The sequence below is a fragment of the Mesoplodon densirostris genome, chromosome 18, assembly GCF_025265405.1.
Source record: "Mesoplodon densirostris isolate mMesDen1 chromosome 18, mMesDen1 primary haplotype, whole genome shotgun sequence".
Classification (NCBI taxonomy): Eukaryota; Metazoa; Chordata; class Mammalia; order Artiodactyla; family Ziphiidae; genus Mesoplodon; species Mesoplodon densirostris.
Window position 1 is genome coordinate 8,231,124 of NC_082678.1, and position 24,839 is coordinate 8,255,962.

The 24,839-nt window shown below is 36.8% G+C and overlaps 1 protein-coding gene across 4 annotated transcripts in view; it reads right to left on the minus strand.

The window, feature by feature from the left end:
- The window catches only part of GPATCH8 (G-patch domain containing 8), a 104,419-nt gene that overhangs the window by 56,987 nt on the left and 22,593 nt on the right, over positions 1-24,839 (minus strand). For 2 of the 4 annotated variants that reach the window (XM_060081310.1, XM_060081311.1), the window contains exons 1-3: positions 21,068-21,131; positions 20,059-20,093; positions 12,520-12,592 (exon numbers count right to left, since the gene is read on the minus strand). Coding sequence is in view for 1 of the 4 variants with exons in the window: in XM_060081309.1 (XP_059937292.1) it covers positions 12,520-12,592; positions 21,068-21,142 (148 nt within the window). In the remaining 3 variants the exon portion in view is untranslated. Of the gene's footprint in view, positions 1-12,519; positions 12,593-20,058; positions 20,094-21,067; positions 21,143-24,839 lie in introns of those variants that run through there. The other 2 variants (XM_060081309.1, XM_060081312.1) reach the window with 1 other exon arrangement.

Here is a 24,839-nt window from a genome sequence, read left to right on the forward strand (position 1 = left end):
CTTTGTGTTCTTATCATGTTTACATTTGGTCCTACTTTTAAATACCAGTGTTTCTTATGGAAGAATGTGGAGATTCCATGTATCAACTAACAAGTATAGTTGGGCAAATATTGATATAGTTGTTTGCTTCCTTATTCGCACAATATGAGATTTTTCACTTGTTAAATCATTCAAGAAATAAGTTGAAATTCTAAGTTAGGTTGTTCAATTCTCTATTTAGCCCCCACTGTACCTTTAACTTCACAATTATGATATTATACTGCATTGCATTACATTTATTTGTTACATTCGTGTCTATATTAGACATGAGCCTCTGGAGGGCAGAGGCTATATCTTATTCATTCTTCAACTCTTTTTTTTTTTTTTGTGGTACGCAGGCCTCTCACTGTTGTGGCCTGTCCTGTTGCAGAGCACAGGCTCCGGATGCGCAGGCTCAGTGGCCATGGCTCATGGGCCCAGCCGCTCCGCGGCATGTGGGATCTTCCCGGACCAGGGCATGAACCCATGTCCCCTGCATCGGCAGGCGGGCTCTTAAAGTAAGTCTTTAAGACTTACTACAGACCTGCACATTCTAAAGATTCAATAACTGTGTGCAGAATAAAAAACATATGAAAGCAACAGAGAATATATAAATGCCTAGCAATTATTATCATTTAGGAGTTTATAGTCTAATGAGAGTTAAGAGATACATAAACACAAATTATACAAGGTAGAATATTTAAAATGCCACAGGAGAGAAATATAAAGTATAAGAAAAAATAAATGAGGAAATTATAGTATGAGACAGAAATTACAGTATTTTCTTTTCCCCTGGAGATCAATTACCAACCATCCTTAAAAATGTGGCCAAGGTTCTTACCACTCAACCTAGCCTCAAGTTTCTAGCAAATTTATACAAATTTATATTTATCATAAACATATATGACCACTTCAAGTGTCCTAAGAAAAAATATCACATTCAAAGCTATCTCCAATTTTTTCAGCCAGAATAACTATTGTATATTTCAATTCTGCAGTGCTTTATTTCTCACCACCATCACATTTCTCCAGGAGACAGAAGTAACCCACCACACAGCACTGAAGTACATTATAGATAGCATACTGATTAAAAGCATAGGTTTTGGCAACATGATTCTACCACTTATGCTGTAAGATCCTGGGCAAAGTATTCCTTAGAATGTCAATTTCCTCATCTGTAAAGCAGGAATACCTACCGCAGAGAGGATTTAAATTAGACTGTACATGTGCAAGCACTCTGTAAACACTTAATAAATGCTAGCTATTATAAAGGATTAACACTAAACCCAGTGAACAAAGGCTTGCTAGTAAGACACATGCATGAATTGACTGTACATTATGCTTCGTAGTTGACTTGTTTTATCATCCTTCATAACTATACTTTCCTTTCCAGTTCCATTGCTATCACTCTATTCTATGCCCTTATCAACTCATACCTAGACAGCTTTCTAAATGGTTTTACATCTTCATCTTCAGACTACTTTGGCTAGACCAGTATTTAACTTCTACCACCAATGTCCTCATTGCCATAATGGAAAGAACAATAGATCACAAATCAGAGAATTGGGGACTGGGTTTCAGCACTTTGGAACCCTAAACCTAAATTTCTTCATCTGTAAAATGAATTTCAGACTAAATTAGCTTTAATATTTCTTCTTGCTATAGAACTCTATACCTCTCTTCTGATCAAAAACTGCCTTTGGCTTACAAAATAAAGTTCCAAATTGGAGCAGCATTAAAGCCTTCCACATTCAGTGTGGTAGTTAGGAGCATGGGTTTTGGAGTCAGAAAGACCAAGGTTTGTATTTTGATACTGTCGTTTACTGGTAGCTTATTCTTGAGCAATTTGCTCAACTTCTCTAAGCCTCAGTTTCTTCCTCTGCAAAATGAGAATAACAATAATTATCTCATAGACTTGCTTTAAGAATTAAATGAGATATCTGTTAAGTGCCTAGGACAGAAACACTCAGTAATATTAGATTTGTGCCTATTTGAACCAACTTCCCATTACTGCCTTCTAGTTATGGTCTCCAGACTGCTCCTGGAGACCTAGAACCCTGCTTCAAACAAATAATTGTGGTTTTTTTCCCACCCTCTCTTTTATACATTAAGGTTCGACATTTAAAAAATATGTAATTTGAGAGGTTCTTCTGCTTTTAAAATGTATGAAATGCACTGCCCTATGGGCATTCTCTGCTCCAGCCAGCCAGGCCTACTCTTTGCCAACCGTAATCACTGTGTATACATCAGTATCTCCTTTCTTCGGTAATACCCATTCCTCCCTCCTCAAGACTTCATTGCGAAGTCTTCCCTAGTCATTCATCCTTACAGAATTTATTCTTCAGCTTTCTTCCACTTATCTCCTAAAATAAATGGTAAACTCTTTGAGAGTAAGGGCGGTATCTTATAATGTCATGTATATTCTTTATTACGGTCTCTTGAACACAGTATTTAATAAAAGTGCAACTAATTCCATGTAATTCTTCACCAGCGATTGCCTCTTTTAAAGTAATCTACCTTGATACTGTGCAAACTGCTTCTATAACTAGTTCACTCTTTTCTTAGAAAAAAAGTACTAGAATGATAAAATAGCCTTTTATACTTACCTGTTCTAAATCTTCATTAGTAAAATTTGCTACTTCCTTTCTGGTTATTTTGCTATGAACTTAACATATATTTAATGTCTTCTGATTAAATAACATCTTAACATATAGTTAATGTCTTTTTTTTTTTCTTTTTTTGCAGTACGCAGGCCTCTCACTGTTGTGGCCTCTCCCGTTGCGGAGCACAGGCTCCGGACGCGCAGGTCCAGCGGAGAACAGGCTCCGGACGCGCAGGTCCAGCAGCCATGGCTCACGGGCCCAGCAGCTCCACGGCATGTGGGATCTTCCCGAACCGGGGCACGAACCCATGTCCCCTGCATCGGCAGGCGACTCTCAACCACTGCGCCACCAGGGAAGCCCGTTAACGTCTGTCTTTAAATGTGACGATCCCTATACTGAGAAACAAGTAGCCTATATGGCATCTGAATTCACCATTTCCCCTCCTCCACTCCCCCAATCCCTTTTCCTTTCTAGTCTAGCCCTAAAACCTAGACTTCTTACTAAAGACTGACAATTCTGACTAATTTTGTTTACTAACTGGGTGCATCTCTTTTGTTTATATTAACTAAATTCCATTAAGATAGTCAGAGGTTGTATAGAATCTGTATCTTACTAAATTTGATACATGAATTATTAAAATTATGCTTACCTTTGGCAATGTGTAAAGACTGCATAGCTCATTTAAGTAGCAGGGAACAGAGGCCATTACAGCTACAGGTTCCTTCAGCTAGACCAGCAACAAGTATAACTAAGCCTTTCTGACAATCCATACTCTTTTGATTTGGGGGAACTACATGTCTGCTGTCCCCCTCAAACCTACTCTTATTTTCAGTTATCAGCTTTTTCTGAGAAGGGAAAAGATATAAATGTATTGGGTTGGCCAAAAAGTTCCTTGGGTTTTAAAGTAAAAGTAAAAGACAAATTTTTCATTTTCACCAAGAACTATATTGAACAACGTATTCACCCTTTTGTTCCACTACCTTCTGCCATTTTCCAGGCAACTTCATAATTCCATTGTCCCAAAAAATTTTTTTAATTAATTATTTTTTTATTTATCTTCGGCTGCATTGGGTCTCCACCGCTGCACACGGGCTCTCTCTAGCTGTGGCGAGCACAGGGGCCACTCCTCGTTGCAGTGCACAGGCTCTAAGCTTGCGGGCTTCAGCAGTTGTGGCACGCGGCTCAGTAGCTGTGGGTCACGGGCTCCAGAGTGCAGGCTCAGTAGCCGCAGCGCACGGGCCCAGCCACTCCGCAGCACGTGGGATCTCCCCAGACCAGGGCCCGAACCCGTGTCCCCCACACAGGCAGGCGGATTCCCAACCACTGCACCACCAGGGAAGCCCTTCCCAAAACGTCTTATCTTTTTAAGCAAAGAACTGTTCCAGGTGTCTTTTACAGTTTTCCAGGGAAATCAATTTTTTTCCATTAAGAGAATTGTGTAGGGCCTCCCTGGTGGCGCAAGTGGTTGAGAGTCCGCCTGCCGATGCAGGGGATACGGGTTCGTGCCCCGGTCTGGGAGGATCCCATATGCCGCGGAGCGGCTGGGCCCGTGAGCCATGGCCGCTGAGCCTGCGCGTCCGGAGCCTGCGCGTCCGGAGCCTGTGCTCCGCAGCGGGGGAGGCCACAACGGTGAGAGGCCCGCATACCGCAAAAAAAAAAAAAAAAAAAAAGAGAGAATTGTGTAAAGACCAAAATAAATGGAAATCCAAAGGTGCAATGTCTGGTGAATACGGCAGATGAATCAGAACTTCCCAGCCAAGCTGTAACAGTTTTTGCCTGGTCATGAAAGAAATATGCGGTCTTGTGTTATCCTGATGGAAGATGATGAGTTTTCTGTTGACCAATGCTGGACACTTTTCGTTGAGTGCTACTTTCAGTTGGTTTAACTGGGAGCACTAGTTGCTGGAATTAATTGTGTGGTTTTGCGGAAAGAGCTCATAATACAGGACTCCCTTCCAATCCCACCATATACACAACATCACCTTCTCTGGATGAAGACCGGCCTATGGTGTGGTTCGTGGTGGTTCATTTCCCTTGCCCCACGATCTCTTCCATTCCACATTATTGTACAGTATCCACTTTTCATCGTCCGTCAGAGTTTGTTTTAAAAACGGTACATTTTCGTTACGTTTCAGTGGAGAATAGCATGTGGAAATATGGTCAATAACGTTTTTTTCACTTAACTTATGTGGAACCCAAACATCAAAGCTATTAACATAACCAAGCTGCTGCAAATGATTTTCAATGCTTGATGTGGATATTTTGAGTATGTTGGCTATCTCCAGCATGGTATAATGTTGATTGTTCTCAATTAATGTCTCGATTTGATCGGTATCAACTTCAACTGGTCTACCCAACCATGGAGCATCGTCCAGTGAGAAATCTCCAGCACGAAACTTCGCAAACCACTTCTGACATGTTTGATCAGTCACAGCACCTTCTCCATACACTGCACAGATCTTTTTTTGTGTTTCAGTTGCATTTCTACTTTTCTTGAAATAATAAAGCATAATATGCCAAAAATGTTGCTTTTTCCCCATCTTCAATATTAAAATGGCTACACAAACATTCACCAATTTTGATAAGTTTTTTTTTAAACGCACGCTGATATGACAGCTGTCACAATACAATCTAACAAAACTGTTTCAAATGAGGTTAAAGACAACTAGCACTACTAGAGCCATCTTACAGAAAAAAATGAACGAACCTTCTGGCAAACCCAATAGAAACAGTGATTTCAAAGTTAGGCTTATATTGGAATGGCAGAGACTCAGTAGTTGTATGACCTTTCCAAAATGATTTCTTCAGTTATAAAATGAGCATACTAATATGTATTTCATTAAGTAGGACATGCAGAATGTTTAGATTCTAGATTTAGCACCTAATACATACTGAGTTAGGTGCTATTTCCTTTTCCCAAAGAAAAACAAATTTCAAAGGGAAACTAAGGTAGAAGGACAACTCAGCTTTTACAAAGACCCTATCCAGAAAATTTATCTATGTCATCAAAATATTAAAGGAAAGCTATTTTCTCCTCAGCCAAAGAATGACTTTTCTTAGGAAGTTAGGTTTTAAAGATCAACGTTCTAATTTAACAATAAAGTCTAAATTGTAACACCACATATTTCTATTGTATTGAATTCAAATCTAGTTTTTCTGCAGCCATAAAATGTAGTAGAAGCACTGTTGGGGCTTAGCTAATGCAGGGTTTACCCAACTATATTAACCATTTGTTCGCCAACTGAAACTAGAGTGGGAGTAGGGACACGTACATAAAACCAAAGAAACCAACTCTACTCTGCTTTGATTCTGCCTATTCTAAGTCTTTTTCAAAATAATTATTTTCCATATTTTTAATAGTATTACAAGTATATCATATCAAATTTTAAAAGAATACAGTAAAAAGCAACCCACTTTCCCTTCACAGGCTGCCTTAACAAAGATTTTTTTCTGCATAGTCAAGCAAATAAAAAATAAATATATAGGCAGACCCCACAGAATGTACCCTTTTAATATTTCACAGTGAAATGCCTCAGTTCATCTTTCTTGACACAACATTTTCCAGCCAATGGTTTCATACAGTAAAATTTTTATCTTTCAATCTCAAAAATCTAATTCAACATTTTAAGGAAAAGACAAGTGAGAAATCTGGAGATACATCCACATACAACTTGTAGGACTTTGAGAAAGCTGCTTAAGTATCAACAAAAGGTATGGACATGTTACTACATAGAAAGCAACTGTTAACAACCATAGTAATTATTTGGTAATCAGGAAGAAACGTTTAAGTATTTTATATCTTAATTTTCTAAAACAGCCAGCTATGTTTTAGAAATTGGTTAGGGGTTGGGTTGATGTGTAAGCCATTTAAAATAATGGTAAATAGGTTCCCAAATAGGGTTTTCATACAGAAGGTCTGATTTTCAGGAACAAAATAGTGATTTTTAAGCAGGAGGTATATATCTATCTGCCCACGTATACATGTATATGATATATATCATTTAACACAAGTGGTAGTTTACTATAATACACACTATTCTGCACCTTGCTTCTTTACTTAATTTATCTTGGAAATTGTTCTATACATATTGAGTATTAAAGCTGCATGGTTTCCCTTTACCCATTTTAGTATCCTATTTCTTCAAATCTAAAATGCCATTAGGGCTCCCCTGGTGGCGCAGTGGTTAAGAATCCACCTACCAGTGCAGGGGACATGGGTTCGAGCCCTGGTCTGGGAAGATCCTACATGCCGCTACGCAACTGGACTCGTGTGCCACAACTACTAAGCCTGTGCTCTAGAGCCCGTGAGCCACAACTACTGAGCCCACGCACAACAACTACTGAAGCCCATGTGCCTAGAGCCCATGCTCCGCAACAAGAGAAGCCACCGCGATGAGAAGCCTGCGCACCGCAACACAGAATAGCCCCCACTCGCCACAACTAGAGAAAGCCCGCGCGCAGCAGCGAAGACCCAATGCAGCCAAAAATAAATAAATTAATTTAAAAAATTTAAATGCCATTAACCGTAAAACAGTTTTATGTGCCACTAAGAAAGAAATTTAAAAAGCTGCCAATTATAACTATAATGCCATTAATAAGGTGTATCTGATTTTATCTTTATTAAAATATGAAAAACTGTCTTAGAATCAAGGAAATATGGTAGACTATTTCCAATCTATCACAGTGATATAATGAATAACTTCAATCATACATTATTTTGTGCATTTCATGAATAAGTTAAAGATAGATAGATAGATAGAAACAGAATTACTAGATCTAAGGATACATGTATTTTAATCTTTAAGTAATTCAAATTGTTCTCCACAGTGGTTTTATCAGTTTATAGTCTCACTGGCTATAATGTAAGAACCTTTTCTCCAAAATCTGACCAGGCTAATCTTTTTTTTAAGCCTTTTCCAAGCCAACAAGTGAAAAATGATATCTCACAGTTTAATATGCATTATCTCTAATATGAAAAGGATTGAGAATATTTTCAAACACCTAAAGGTCATTTGCATTACTTTTCTGTAAACAGTGCTCATATCATTTCTCCCTTTCTATTTAGGTTATAAGTCTTTTACAAACTGATGATAATAAATACATAAGGAAATCTGTCCTTTGTCTGTAATGAAATATTACAGATACTTCCCCCAGTTTGTTTTTTTCTTGTTGTTCTGTTTTTTTACCTTATTTATGATGAAATACAGTCAAATTTATCCCCCCCCCTTTTTTTTTTGCGGTACATGGGCTTCTCACTGTTGTGGCCTCTCCTGTTGCGGAGCACAGGCTCCAGACGCGCAGGCTCAGCGGCCAAGGCTCACGGGCCCAGCAGCTCCGTGGCATGTGGGATCTTCCCAGACCGGGGCACGAACCCGTGTCCCCTGCATCAGCAGGTGGACTCTCAACCACTGCACCACCAGGGAAGCCTTATCCTTTTTTTAATGTCTTCTGGGTTTGGAGTTTAACTTAGAAAAGTTTTCCTCATTCTAAGATTATTTTTAAAATAATAATTATCCCATTGTTCATCTTAATGATTTCATGATTTCATTTTTTACATTTAAATATTTTATTCATCTGGAATATATTTTTGGGTAAGGTATGACAGTGGGGATCCAACTTCTTTTTTCTGGGTTGCTATCCAGTTGTCCCAACACCACTGCTCAGTGACTGAGGCTCTTTCAGATGTTCTAACTAAGAGCTCAGAATTACTGAAACAAACACCAAAATTAGGGGCTTAGGACCCTACAACATATACAGCATTAAAAGCACAGATCTGGGAGTCAGATATCTAGTATATCATATTAAACTACTACTGTTACAAATTCTGGGAAATAGAGAGTAGCAAGACAGAGGCTTCTCTATTTATGATTTTTATTATATTTAGGTTTTTGATAAAGACCTAAAGATGGATTATCTCAAATTCAGTTAAAATATCTAAATATACACTATACATCAGAGGTGTTAATAACAAGTAGGATTTATATAGTGTTTTACAGTTTGTGTAAAGTGACTTCACTTAATTTACTTTATCCTCATAATCACACTGTGAGAACAGAGGTAGAGATTTTAATCCCATTTATTGCTGAGAAAAATAATTCAGTTATGGCAACCTGTCCCTTAAAGTAAGTGGCAGAGCCAAACTCTAACCTAAATCTTACGTTTCCAAATGCTGCTCACACCGCCTCATACCCTACACCAAGTACTTTTAAACAAAAATAAAAGAGAATCCCTACTCTCAAGGAACTTGAAGCAATTTGTCAATTAAATATTCAATTGATCACATACTAAAAAATATAAAACATGGCCCCTGGCCTTAAAAAACCTTCAAAGGTGTACAGTAAGTTTAAAAAGCAAGACTTGGGGGACTGGAAAATAAGCCTGAAGAGCAGGAACGATGTCTTATCTACTTTGCCCATGGCTTATGCTATTTACAACTGGTATAACTAGAATAGGTTATTAGCTCAGTAAATGCTGGTTGCCTGTTACTGACTGAACCCTCTGGACAGCGTGAAATATGAAATAATACCACACCTCATTCATTTTTCTCAGGTGCTAAACTTTTCTTTGTGACCAAAAAAATCAGCCAAATCATCAAACGGCTTAGACAATATAACAAAGGAAGTTCAGGCACCACTCCTGGGCTACACCTACTTACCTATTTCATGGCAAAATAAAGATTCTGAGCTACATTCCATTCCATTTCAAAGCTGCCGGAAGGTTATAAAACATTTTCAAGAATCAAATCCAGCTCAACAGCCACAAAATACAACTATCATTTGCTGTTGCTTTATTCCAAATTAAACACATCCTCTGCCTCTAATAAAAAATTGTCCATAACATTTCTCAACAACAGGCCTTTTTTTTTTTTTTTTTTTGCGGTACACAGGCCTCTCACTGTTGTGGCCTTTCCCGTTGCGGAGCACAGGCTCCGGACACGCAGGCTCAGCGGCCATGGATCACGGGCCCAGGCGCTCCGCGGCATGTGGGATCTTCCCGGTCCAGGGCACGAACTCGTGTCCCCTGCATCAGCAGGCGGACTCTCAACCACTGCGCTACCAGGGAAGCCCAGGCCTTTCTTAATGTTGTTTCCTTCAGACATCTTGTCAACATGTCTTTTCTACAGGTCTTTTGTTTTTTTAACACTAATAATCACTTACCTGCCACACACAAAAGTTCCTATTTTTTTTAACTTTTGAAATATTTTAATAAATACTAGGGGAGAGCAAAAGGTGAATAATAAGGGAAATTCAAGTACAAAATTAAACCCACTTTACAAAGTTTAATTTTCTATTGTACCACAGATAATTTTGCTTCAGAGTTGGCATGCCCTATTCTCCAACCTATCCAGTGACAAGTTATACACACTGTAGCCCCAGGAACTGGCACCCTTTGTGAAAATCTTGCATGGGTTGAAATAATTTTTAAACATTAACAAAAAAATCCTAAAAAGATCAGGTTTAAATTTAGTGGATGGTTGCATGTTAAAAATGTTAGAGCCTTAAAATCAAATAAAAGGAACTAAAGGTTGACAATAAACGACTAAATGCAAAGAAAATGCAAAGCCATGAGCCTAGAAATGATTTGCAGTGACTGCTCTATACAATAGTAAGGAGGCATGATTTTCAGTGGAGCAACAGGGCTTTCTTCAGTGGTTATTTATAGAAAAGGTTTGGTACAATGAAAAAAATCAGTCATGAATTACCTCAATATACCATAAATGTGGCTATATTCTAGGTCAAATCATGTGGGTATTATAGAAAGAGCTATGTAAGAGAAACCAGCACAATGCCTGCACAATGTTTAATGTGACACTAAAAAATAAAAGAGCCATTTACAAGACAATTAAAATCACCCCTTAATATTGGCAAAAGAATAAGGTCCCATTCTTTTTGAAGGGTAAAGACTGTACTAGCCATTCAAGGCAGGTGGGTTTTTGCACAACAATGTGAATTTAGTAAACACTACTGAACTGTACACTTAAAAATGGTTAAGATGGCAATTTTATGTTATGTGGGTTTTGCCACAATTAAAAAGAAAAAAAAAAGATGGGCTTCAAATTTCCCTGTTATTTTAAATAAATAATGGATTTATGAGTTATTGAGTGCTTATTACATGCCTATCACCATAGAGATGAAGGTGAAATATGGATAAAACCTAATTTCTCTTTTCAAGGAGCTCAAAGTTTAAAGAGAACCAAATTCAAAAGTGTTCTTAAAATGAAACAATAATAATAATTTTCCATCACCCAAAAATAGGTGAGTATCCATTTACCTCACCTTTCTTAAACTCACTGTCTGTATGTCTCTCACTCTCTTTCCCTCTGCAGGTTCTAGTTGTACTTTAAAGTCTCTGATGCGTACAATGAAAAATTCTAGGATTCATATAGATTTGCTAGCCCCTATGAAATGCCCCCCAGTTCTACTCCCTTGTGTGCCTGAACAAAGAGAGTAACAATCAGCAATGCTCCTGGGAATCTCTGAAAAGGAAGAGAGGTTTCAAATAGTAGGGAAAGATCAAATCCAATCTTCAGACTTTATTCTGAACTATCGCCTCCATTCAATTCAACCCAACACTTAACTATGCAAACCACTGGGACTAATCCTATCAAGAAGTCATGTCTACTTTAGTCCCGATTACTCTTTCTCTCTTCTGGACTCTTACAAAATCTATGGTCTATGCCATACTAATTGCTCTCAACTGTAGAGTATTCTTTATATCGTGTGCAATAAGTTCTTGCGCCACTGGAAAACAAGTTTAATGGTGATCAAATCTTTCTATCTGTCCAAAAGAATAGGTGAATGCTTAGTAATAAATATTAATTTGAAATATATTTTTTGAGCATTTCCTTTGTGTTAGCACTGGATAGAATTTGTGGATGTAAAATATAAAAAGCAAAGGTTTTAAAGACTGAAACATCCTGCTTCATGCCCTGTCCTCTTGTGCCCCTTAATATACACATTTGAACTGATCAGACTTCCCATTCAAATTGTGGAAATTCATTTCCCAAATTCAAAGAATTAGTCAACAGTAGCGCCCCTCTCCCCAAAGATCCCTTTATACAACAAGACCCTCCATGACCAGAAGTAGAAGTGCAATGATTTCCATCATTTCTGAGGTACTGTTCACATCTGCAAAGAACAAACAGTAGCCCTTGAATATGAGGGAGCTAAAAAGTGAATGGAGTTGGTTGGTTGGTTTCCAACTAGCAAGAACTCAGAAGCAGAAATGTTAGTATTCTGTTATCCAAATGATTAGTATAGTTAAAAGAAAAAATAAATGCAATGGAAACTTTAAGCCATACATTTCCCAGAGACTGATCTGAACTTGAGAAACAGCCTCTCAGAGAACCCTAAGAAGCCTCTGCTTCCATCTTATGTTTCATATAGGTTAATTTTTCTCTCTACTACTACATGGATTCTGATTACAGAAAAAGAACCAGGGCAATCACCAGCTTCAGGGAGAATTTGGGAGGGCAAAAATTAAACTCTGCTGTTGAATGGTTTTCTTTATAATACTGAAGCCACGATACAACATCACTAAATAATACCAAGAAAGCACACTCCAATACTATGTACTTCATTTACTTCACCCACCCATCACCTCCACCCACCCATCACCTCCACCAAAAGAAACTTAAAACAGGTTGAGCCACACACAGTATGTCTGATCTGAACGTATTCGTGACACAGCAGCTTACTCTTGCAAATTATTAGCTTAACAGTGATTTAAAATACAGTCATAGGAAAAATAGACTATTCTAGGGAGTAAAAGGCAAGCGGGAAAACCCAAACACTTTTTACAGAAAGACAACAAATATACTCAGGCATAAGATCTGCCATCAGAAACATTTTCTTTTTCTTTCTTTCTTTCTTTTTTTTGGTATATTTAAAAAACTTACCCTGAAGAGATTTTCCCAATCCCTGGCCCAGCTTCCACCCATGTTTCTGGAGTAAGCGATGTCCAATATTATCCTGACAGACAGAACAGAGAGACAAACCAAAAATATTCCAATAATATATTCTTCCCTTCCTAGTGATATTTAAACAGGTGATGAACAAGAGATAATTCTACATATATGCATGCAAAAAGGTGCTAATAATAGGGTAAATGTGCCCAATAAAGGGGGCATTAATGTAAAAAGAAATACTGGCTAGTATTTTATATGGGAAGAACATACAGGGTAAGGGTCCTTTCTGATGGTGTGCTGGGCAACTTTTGTACATAACACTTTTAAAAGGAGAAAAAAAGGAAGGGGAAAAGGGGAAGAATACATTTATGAAGTTTAAAACTAACATTAAAAAGCATAAAATCAAGGTACTTATACAATCATATCCACCACCTAGACAGCACCACTTTATAAGTTTTTTAAAGAAAGTCTACATTGTGTTTAGTTATTCTGCTTATGTGTCAGGCTTTCATGATACAAAGTAAGTTGTAAGTGTAAGACTGCCCCACCACTAGAAATGAAAACACAATCAGAGCAAAATCCAGGCTAGACTTGATTGGTTTTTTAATATATATATAAAAATATAAATATTTAACTAGCATGCAGCCAATATTAAACTGAAAAAAGTGAGGTTAGTAAAATAAGAAATTAAATTGATTAAACAGAAAAAAATAAAATGAGCTCAAGCACAGACTGAGTGATGCATTTCAACATGTAATCTAACAAAAATACTAAAATGTTAGAATGAAACAGGCCTAGCAGTAAGTTAACAGTAAAGAACCATTAGTGCATGTAGGGGAAAAAAACCAATATACATAATGTCTCATCTTCCTAGGAGCACAGTGGAAAAGATCTTTCAATGTAAACCACATGAAAAAGACACCAGAAACAACAATTAAATGTCAGCTTTTGTGTAAGGGTTCAAGATCTTAGAAAATTCTGCAGACCTTTGTCCAATTCTTTGCTTTTTACAAATACTGCGAAGTACAGAGACAAAGCTAAAATAACCATTAACACTGTATTAGATAAAATGATGTTACTCATTCAAAAGAAAACATTTAAAAATTTTAAACATGAAGTGTTCTGTATGCATTAAAATGTAATTTATAATATTAATTGGGTATCACCATTTGAAAATAATCTCATATTTCCTGAAATCAAATTATGAAGTCAACTAAACCAATTAGTCTCTGAATTAGAATCAAATCTCATATTAAATTGCTTTTTATCTTCCAGCTCCATATTCAACGGTAAAATGCTCTTCGGAGTTACAAAGGAAAGAAAAAAATTATTTCACTATTATATTCTCTGACAGTAAGTTACAAAAGGAAGATTAAGCCTCCCCAATGCTCTGTTTAAAAATTTAAAAAAGGTCAACTTCCTTCTATGAGTTTATGACAGGATGCCAACTGGAAAACTGGGCCGAATTTCACTGATCAGAGGAAGAAAGATCAGGATACTTAAAAAAAACCCAAAAATGTGGCAAATGATAATGAGAAGTCTGTTTCTAAAACAAAACATGCAATTGTCTTTTTTTTTTTGCGGTACGTGGGCCTCTCACCGCTGGGGCCTCTCCTGCCGCGGAGCACAGGCTCCGGACGCGCAGGCTCAGCTGCCATGGATCACGGGCCCAGCCGCTCCACGGCATGTGGGATCCTCCCGGATCGGGGCACGAACCCGTGTCCCCTGCATCGGCAGGCGGACTCTCAACCACTGCGCCACCAGGGAAGCCCCAAAACATGCAATTGTTTTAAACGTATATATACAAAATCATTACTGTGCACAGAAGGTCACTTAGAGATTATTTTTTGCTAGCAACTGAGAGAATGAGAAAATGCTACAGCTATGTGTAATCCCAGTACAGAATGCCTAACTATTTATAAATAACTTTATTGTTAAAAAAATTTTTGTAAGTCTTAATACAAGTAATGTTAGCAGAAAAGGAAGATAAAGAGGCCTTTATACTACTACTGTGGAAATAAACTTACCTGTACATAAAAATCATTGTTTTACATCATTCTAACTCCTACAACTGAATTAACTATGGGAAGGACAAGGATAGCAGAATGACTCTAAGATTTTGTAGCTGATTGAAGTATTGTTTAATTTTTTAACAGACTAATTTTGTAACTATACTTGGCACAGATTTACGGTATTAAACCATGCTGACAAAAATTGTTGTCCCTTTTTTTAATTTAAGAAAACTCAATCTTTTGGCTAAGTGGAGATGAGACATTATGCTGACTGTGTTATATTATGAATGCACTAAAATAAACAGACAGATGAAGCAGTATGCTATTTCCAAAAGCAGTGCAAGTGGAGTGAAAGCATTTCCATACGAACCTGGCTTTAAAAACTGGGCTGTCAAAAGAACAGTTAAATGTAACACAAAGTAAGAAACTGTCCAATCACTAACGGTCTTTTTTTTTTGTCTTGTTTTCAATTCACTGCTTGCAATTAATGTATTTATTAAAGAAGAGTGAAAGCATAAGTAAATTCACGAGTCAAGACCAGCTGAGAGATTCAAGAGCAGCGTGTTGTGACTGACAACAGTGAAAGGAAAAGCAAATGTTAAAGGGAGAAGGAGGAAAAAGAAAAATTTAGGGTTATACACATTAGCACCACTTTTACAAAACCACTCAAGATGGCTGTCACCTTCTCAAAAAAAACTATTGATACAAAATGGCAGTGGCATTTCTCTTCTAAAGCTTTAGGTGAAAACTGTTCTTGAATTAAATCTACTTCCCCAAGTATGTACAGGGAATGAACTGTCAGGGGTTATATTAAAATTATTAACATGCCACTCTGTGTCCTTGCAGTTATAACAAACGCAACAAAAATAATAGGCATATCTCCCAGAAAGTCTTCCCCTCACCAACCTCCTAGATTAAGTGAATGACTAATACAGAAAATCTAAACCTTTCCTATCATTTCAGCCTATCTGCTTTTGGAGGAAAAAAGGCAGTTCTGTGACTCTGGAGAAACGACTAGTATTCATTATGGTCCTTTTTCTTACCAGAAAAAGAAAAAAGTTTTATAAACACTAGTCAAAACTCCAACAGGCTTAAGGATGATGGGTAACACAAGAAAGGCACACCAAAATACCTTATAACAAAGTAGAACAAAGCAGACTTGTCTAATCTGAAGTGATCAAAATGTTCATTGAACTTTCACTGTGAAAGAGCAAGGGATTCAATGGCCAGCCTGTAAAAATCATTAATCTACTCTCTCTGGTTAGGTTGCCAATTATTCCCGTGAATGTTATAACAGTAAGCTGCAGTAAATAATTTGTAGCCCAAACAGGTAATCTAGACCTAACATAGGCAATGAGTACTATTTAACTTCTGAAATAGTAACAATTTACTATTTTGGTCACTATAATAGTTACTAAAAAACTTTCAGTTTTTTATTTTTAAATAAAATATATAATTTGCGATTTAGTTATAATCTCATAGAAGCAAAAATAAATAATAGATTTTATTTTTTCTTTTTTAACACAGCCTGGTTTGTGACTAACAAAGGGGCATGTACAGTGACAGGCTGTTTATAATTTAAATGCACATGGAAGAAATGCAGGGAAATACACAATTAATAAAGCAACTGAACTTTGCCCAAGGGAAGTAGGCAAAAAGCTGGTTTTCCACAAGATTCATAGAGTTACCGCAACCTATTTGTTTTTTTGTTTCAGGCCGTGTGGCACAGCCTGTGGGATCTTAGTTCCCCGACCAGGGAATGAACCCAGGCCCTTGGCAGTGAAAGTGCAGAGTCCTAATCACTGGACCGCCAGAGAATTCCTCCCACAACCTATTTGTTAGTCTCTGTGCTTGAGACTCCAAAAATGGTGGCAGTGTGGCATTTTCTTTGGTTAGGCATGAAGTTTTTCTTAATTTTGGTTAAACTATGAAGCTGACCTAAAAACGCAAACTTTTTTCACCTAGATTACCTAAATTGGCCTTTACATTTTTTTGTATTTCTAAACTTAAATGTAAATTAAAGTGCCATATTTTAACCCTTTGTTCCTCTGTATTATATGTGTGAAAAAGATTTTTTTTTTTTTTTTTTTGCGGTACGCAGGCCTCTCACTGCTGTGGCCTCTCCCGCTGCGGAGCACAGGCTCCGGAGGCGCACGCTCAGCGGCCATGGCTCACGGGCCCAGCCACTCTGAAGCATGCGGGATCCTCCCGGACCGGGGCACGAACCCGTGTCCCCTGCATCGGCAGGCGGACTCCCAACCACTGCGCCACCAGGAAAGCCCAAGAATATAATTTTTAAATGGGAACATCATTGATAGCAAGAAATGTGTATTATAAACAACTACCAATATGCTGAAAACACAATACCAGCCAAATAACAAAAACAAAAAACCAACTCATTGTTTCATCCATTCCTCGACATTTTTATTAATTAAATACCAAGTAGAAAACTTTCCCAGGAACTTTGCTCCATGAAGCTGTACACCACCAGAGTAACAATGATCATTTTGGCAACAGCACCACCAATCTGTATAATGGGAGCCTGCCAAAATACAGATTAAAATTTACTTCACCGTGTGGGGCTGATTCCACGTTTTTAATAGGGAATAGAATATCATGTCTCAAGAGAAAACTATACTACAATTATGTCAGTGACTAGATGAATACTAATTACACACTGAATTTTCTTTTAGTTGACAGCCACATTCAATTTACACCATTTAGCTCATTTTCAACAGTGACAAAAATGGCAAGTCTCTTGAGTGGATTGTAAGCTTTGCTGATTGTGTATTAAAGACTCTAAGCAAAAACCAAGTGCTACTAGGTGAACCCATGCAAACAACAAGTTGTAAAAATTCCCAAAACAAAAAAATCTATAGCTCACTACAGATGACACAATGAAGACTAGAGAGAAAAGCCATATAGTAATGCTACACCATTCAGCTCCAAGAAGCACATTATTTATAGTGCAGTCCACATATGGTCACTGCTAAATGTCAAATCAGCAGTCTTACGGAGTTACAGTTTGGAACTAGTGGAGTCCACAGATCTAAACAGATATGCAACAAGACAAAACCCACTTATACATATACTTCTAAATCCCTAGATATGCAAAGCAAACATCAGCAACTGGAATTTGAAAACTTAACATTAATTTTTAAAACCTGCTCAGTCAACCTGACAACTATACAGACAGAATTTTAATCAGTCAGGTAGAACAAAGGCCAACTAATGGCTGATGTGTAGTTTTACTTCCAGCTGCAACAATGACAACATATTTTATGTCTATGGTGCAGGCATTTTAACTTTTGGATAGCTTATAATCACTCTCCCATCTGATTTCTCATCTTCTTTCTATGATAAAGATCATAAAGGACCATATATCCTAAATCACATCAACCAATTCTTGGATCTATGGTAGAATCCTAGACTGGGCTATGGTTTTAGATTAAGTTTTATTTGTTTTCTAAATATTTTATCTTTAAGTATATAGAGGTCATAATTATAGCCGGGACCTAAAAATCTCATAAAGCAATAACTTAAAATATAAGTTCTAAAAGTTTTTTGTAATGAGGGTAAAATATTAATACTTTCTACGTTCCTTTAATTCAGATAATCAAGTTGTCTGGCAATTCTTTAAACATTTTCTTAGAACAGTGTTTTATTCTTTTTTTTTCAGTGTTTTATTCTTGACCAGAAATTTCACTGAAAGATATCTGGTTGGCTGAAGTAAAGAAGGGAAAATAAAACTTTATAACAAAGATTATGAAATACTTTACAAATGCTGGATTTTCATGTGTTTTAAACATTTCCTGATTGAAACAAACACCTGTAATCATCTCAGGAACAAAGCTAAGCTTCAGAAGTTTACCAAAAGCATAATGCATTATCACATCTTTGTATCTCATTTCCCATCTTGCTGGTTCGCAACAAATTTACCCTATTACAAAACAAAAGGACCTTAATCCTATACTCACAATAACCCTTCACAAGGGCATATTCTTGGCACAAACCTGTGCAGAGACTTCCTCGGTTACCAGCTGCTGCAGATTACCTTTGTTAGAAAAAAAAATGACTAGACCTTTAGCTCCTGCAATGATCTGTAGACTCCCAAAGCTGCATATTTCCAGCCACTTTTGAGTTGCATGCTGTAGCAAAACAGTCAGCACCTCTCAATAGATATTGCTGCAGAGAAAGATTTTAATTCAGCAGAGACTCTTTCTGTGTGTTAGAAACAACGCCATTTACCCCTAAGAACAAGATAGCTCAACAAGATAGCCAGCCAGCCAGACATATAACTAATATACACTTATTTGGTGAGCATTCCTAAGGTGATAGGGCACTTGGGGGTTACTACACTATTTTGATGCCAATCATTTTGGGACTTCCTTTTAAAACTTTAAATTTATCCCCAAATTATTTGGTAACAGAAATAAAATCCCTCTCTTTTTGTCCCACTTCCATCTAACACCATGTCGGCTATGAAGCTCCTCCCCCACTACTACCTAAACTACCACATCACAAATAAAGCATATTTTAATGTGTTTCGGGAGTAAATTTTCATTGTAAGTATAACTTATTAATATACATCTCTGAACATATAATTATTCATAAAAAAATAAATATCCAGTCTGGGTACTATATACCATTTGCTATTTTTAGTGGAGAAGATAATAACCATTTAATAAATATGGCATATATCAATTCCACTCCTACTTGTTGAGATTACTCAGTCAGACTGAATTCTGATAGTGTTCTCCCTATGACATGTGCTGGAAAAATTCCTGGTCAGTGTGAGAGGAAAAAGAGCACTAGTCCCACATGCCAAAGGAATGACTTTTCCAAAAATCTTTAAATGTAGCCCTAAAAGAAGGCTTTAAAAATGTTAAATATCATTTAATTTACTGCTTTTAAAAAAACTTTTTTTAGTATAATAATAATGACTACTAGGCTGCAAACTTAGTCTAGCTAGATTTCCTGCTACTGCTGAGTCAGAGTACCCACAGAATTACAGCTTGTAGAATATTAACCAACCATGTACCTTGTAGAATATGGTACTTCGGCCTTTCTTCTGACAGCTATCTGTTCTTAAACTCTGACCCAAAGAAACATTTAAATAAAATGGAAAAATTAAATTATTTTTCAAGTACAAGGTATTGACCTAGCTAGCCTACAGATTTTATTGTAAAACTCTACCTTGTGATAATTCCCAAGATGATATAAAACAAGGCAACAACTTCAGTGATTTTTAACTTAACAAAGTGGGCTTGGCATTTTATCCTTAAATCAAAACAAGACTGGGCTTTCAGCACATCACGTGTGAATTCTCCCTCTGCAGCATTATCACATGCGTCATCAATTACTGCCATGCCTAAGTCTAGCATCATGCCAGCACATTAAGACAGAGGTACTATATGCAGTGTTCACTGGACCAGAAGAACAGAAATAAGAAGGGGAGGTGGGGGAGAAAGAAACCCTAGAGAAGAAATTAAAAAAAGGCAGACCGTGCAATACAAACCAGATCATGGCTGCTTAGCTAATATGGGCCAACTGCTGTGGAAGAAAAATGTCGAACACCCCAAGTTGTGTAAATTTCTGTAAACATCTAAACACACACACAAACACACACAACACCAACCTAATTAGGAACATAAATATATGTTGATCCTTTACTATGGTACAGTTACGAAAATAAAAGCTAAAGTTAAAATATCTGCTCTCTAAATTGCCTTATTTTCCTGAGGGAGGAGGAGAAGCTAGTGTTTCTTAAAGGGAGAAGGGGGATGTCTTGACTGCTATAGAGATTCTCTCTTTGATGATTTTTCATTCAAGTTAACCAACAACTTCCTGAAACCCTTATTAAATACGTAAACTTAAGCACAAATATTAAATACTGACAATACTGACAAGTTTAGACATTTTAACAATGGGCTGTGTAATCTGAAAATAAAGGGCTTTTCAAAATAAAAATAATGTTCAAAAGTTAAGAGTCAGGAAAATAAATCTCCTTGTTCTGTTGCTTTGCATCAATATTTAAAATTAAGTTGTGTGAAAAGATACAATCAACTTTTGACAAAAACCAGACATCTCAAGCCACAGAAACCAAAATTACCATGTTTTACAAGAGTCTGGTAAATAAAACACATTAGTCCTTAACTGTTCCTAATGGAACATTTCACACATGATTGTGTTGCCCAGGAAATGTGAAGCTTTTTAAAGGATCAAAATACATTTTACTCCTTTATTCAATTTACAAAAACACTAAATTTCAACTTGCTATCTTTAACAGGATATCAGTATGGGTCAAAAATGATATTTTTCCATCGAAATTCTAAATTGTTTCTAGATTCTTCACTGATTTCCCAACATATTAAATATTAGATTACAACCCAAACTCTACTTGATTACTGTAGGGCATGCAAGACCTCTAAACTGTACTATAAGTTATTAATAAGTTTAACTTCATTCACATCAAGTGTCACACGAACACTACCTATCTGTGACCCAAAATTAAGCACTGATCTTACCGATTCTATAGGCTTGTCAAGTGATGCTTGTTCAATTTCCAAATGTCCTTCTTCATACTGATCAAAGTGATTACCCTGAAAAAACAAGACAAGTTATTTTTTCCGAAAGCAATAAATGCCAAAATTATTAGTAAAACTAATCAAACTAGGGGTTATTTTAACTTTTCATTCTTTTTCTGTAAACAAACTATGCCACAAATTCAGACTTTCTTAAATTTATAAAAACAATCAGAAGTCTAGATCTAATAATGTGAACTCGTCTTCCTATGAGGAACACTGAAACTGCTAACTAAAACATTATCAACCATTTGGGCTCTCAACTCTTTTGTAGACTGACTATATTAGGAAGCCTGCAGAATCTTAAAAACAAAGGGCTGTATTGTGTTTTACTTTTCCTAAACAATCTTGTGCTACAGAAAATAAACCCTAACAGTAGAATGCAAATAAAATCTGTATTACAATACTGTTCAATGTTGACAACATTGCTTTTAACTAAAACTGCTAAAACAATCAACTTTAAATCATCAAGTTCTAACTCCAAAGTTTCAAGGAATTCAGAAACACAATCTCTTGACACAGTATCCCAAATATAGCTATTCCGCTAATGATCTGCCAAAAGAGATAAGCATGCCTGTATAATGCCATATTTGACCACAATCAAGCAAGCTGTCACTGCAACTAGAATAAGTCAAAACAGCTCAATTGAGGATAGGTGCAGACAACTAGGAAATTCTCTCTAATCCTAGTTTTCTCTGCTCCATGAGAAATGAAGAGCCCATAATTTGGCTTTAAATCAGAGTATCAATTTTCCGGTTTCCTTCGTGTTACAAAGTAGATGGCATGAGGATTTGTGAGTTCTGAACTGACCTAAGTCAAAAGACTAAAGACTTCAGTCTAGCCTAAATTTAATTCAGGTGTGGAGTGGTATGACAACTTGAATGTTAACCTAACCAAAAATTACTTTGCTTTTTCAAAGTAAAATTGCAGTTGAAAGAATAAAGTTTAATGATAGCAAGCTCTAACATATAGTTTGCCACACCGTATCATAAACATTAGGTTACTTGTTTCCCTCACCAGAATGTGAAGTCCCTAAGGAGAAGAATGGTGGTCTTGTAGTGAAGAAAAAGTTCTGCAACTAGACAGTGGTGATAATGGTCGTACAACATTGTTAATGTATTTAATGCCACTGAACTGTGCACTTTAATATAATTAAAATGAAAATTTTTGTTATGTGTATTTTACCACATTAAAAATAATAAAACTGTGTGGTAGAGTCTATCCAAAAAAAGAAAGGAGTAATAGGACAGGAGTGGGGTTTCCAAAGACAAAAAGCTAATCTTAAAAATGGAATAGGATTGGGCTTCCCTGGTGGCGCAGTGGTTGAGAGTCCGCCTGCCAATGCAGGGGACACGGGTTCGTACCCCGGTCCGGGAAGATCCCACATGCCGCGGAGCTGCTGGGCCCGTGAGCCATGGCTGCTAAAGCCTGCGCGTCTGGAGCCTGTGCTCCGCAACGGGAGAGGCCACAACAGTGAGAGGCCCGCGTACCGCAAAAAAAAAAAAAAATGGAATAGGATTTAAGAGTAGGTATTCCTTCCAAGAATAAGAAAAAGCAATCATCAACAAATACTAAAATGTGAAAAAATAGCTATCAATCTTGAAAGTCTGTCTTAATCTTCAATATTTTGTCCAACGATCTCTTTAAAATAACACCTACCTCTTGGCATTTTAACTTCTATTCCAACATTTAAAAGTTTAACAGTTACTTTAAAAGGTGTTAATTGCAAAGTACAGCTAAATTCCTAAATAATAAATATCCAGATAATTAGATTAACTCAAACCTCACAGTATTATAGAACACCAATGTCCAGCCAAATCTCATAATTCTCTTTCATTCTATAGCTTGATATGATCTAATTATAAAAGAATAATCTTGGGCTTCCTTGGTGGCGCAGTGGTTGAGAGTCCGCCTGCCAATGCAGGGGACGCCGGTTTGCACCCCGATCCGGGAGGATCCCACGTGCCGTGGAGCGGCTGGGCCCGTGAGACATGGCCGCTGAGCCTGCGCGTCCGGAGCCTGTGCTCCGCGGCGGGAGAGGCCACAGCAGTGAGAGGCCCGCGTGCCGCAAAAAAAAAAAAAAAAATCTCAAACTACCAACAATAATTGGGTACTATTTTTTAAATAATTAAATCTTTAGAGTATTTAACTTAGGACAACCGTGTTTCAAATCAAAAGAGAACTGCTCCCAAATTTATCACTATCAAAAATGATATAATAAAAGCACAAACACTTAAACAGATATTATTAGTGAACTACCAAGTAATTCTACAAAAAAGAAAATGCCATCTGGGAAAACCCATTCCAGTTCATCCTTAGTACACGATAAATAACTCAAGTTTTTCCAAATAGATCATGAATCATTAGCAAAATCTTTTTTTCGGTGGCCGAACCGCACGGGATGTGGGATCTTAGTTCCCCGACCAGGGATTGAACCCGGGGTGGCAGTGAAAGCGCAAAGTCTTAAGCACTGGACCACCAGAGAATTCCCTACAAATTACTGTCCATAAATACCAGATTATAAACACAACTAAGTTTTCAAATCATTCTGCATCTATCTAACACAATACAAAAGAGCATTAATAATACAGTTTGAGTCCAGGAAAAGATCCATACATTTATGTTTTTTTGAAGTACAGTTGATTTACAATATTTATGATTAATTGATCGACAAAGGTTCAAAAACAGAGAAATAAGTATTTTCAATATATGGTGCTAGAACTAGGTATTCATATGCAAGAAAATGAGCCTCAATCCATACCGCACACCATAATAAAAATATAACTCAAAATGTATCACAGACCTAAATGTAAAACCTAAAACTATAAAATCTCTAGAAGAAATATACAGGAGAAAATCTTGGTGACCTCAGGCGAGACAAAGATTTCTTAAGATACAACCCCAAAAGCACAATCTATAAAAGAAAAAATTGAAAACCTGGACTGGGAGAAAATATTCACAAATCTCAAAAGACCTGTATCCAAAATACATAAAGAACTCTCAAAACACAATGATAAGAAAACTCAGTTTTAAAGTAAGCAAAGATTTAAACAGACATTTCACCAAAGAATATACATAGATGGCAAGCACTTAACATCATTAATCATTAGGGGAATACAAACTAAAATCACAAGGTGATACCACTATGCACCTATTAAAATAGCTTAAAAAAAACCCAACAATGTCAAGTGCTGATGAAATTGCACAGAAACTCTCATAGATTGTTGGTGGGAATGTAAAATGGTACAGCCACTTTAGAAAACAGTTTGGCAGTTTCTTATAAACTTAAACATACACTTACCAAATAACCCATCAATACTGTCCCTAGGTATTTACACAAGTAAAAGGAAAAACCTACGTTCACACAATACCTGCCTGTGAATGTCTGGAAACTACTTAAATGTCCCTCAACTGGGAAATGGATTTAAAAACTATGGTTCACCCATACAATGGACTATTTTTCAGCAATATAAAGGAACAAACTATTCATATAAGCAACAACATGTATGAATTTCAAACACATTATGCTAAGTGAAAGAAACCATACTGAAGAAGTTGTGTCATTCTGTTTATACAGCATGTGGAAAAAGCAAAATTAGAGAAAAGAAAACTGACTGGTGGTTGACAGGGGCTGTAGACTGACTGTGGTGGTGGCTACATTGTGATACATTTTTAAAAAATATTTATTTATTTATCTATTTACCTATTTATTTAT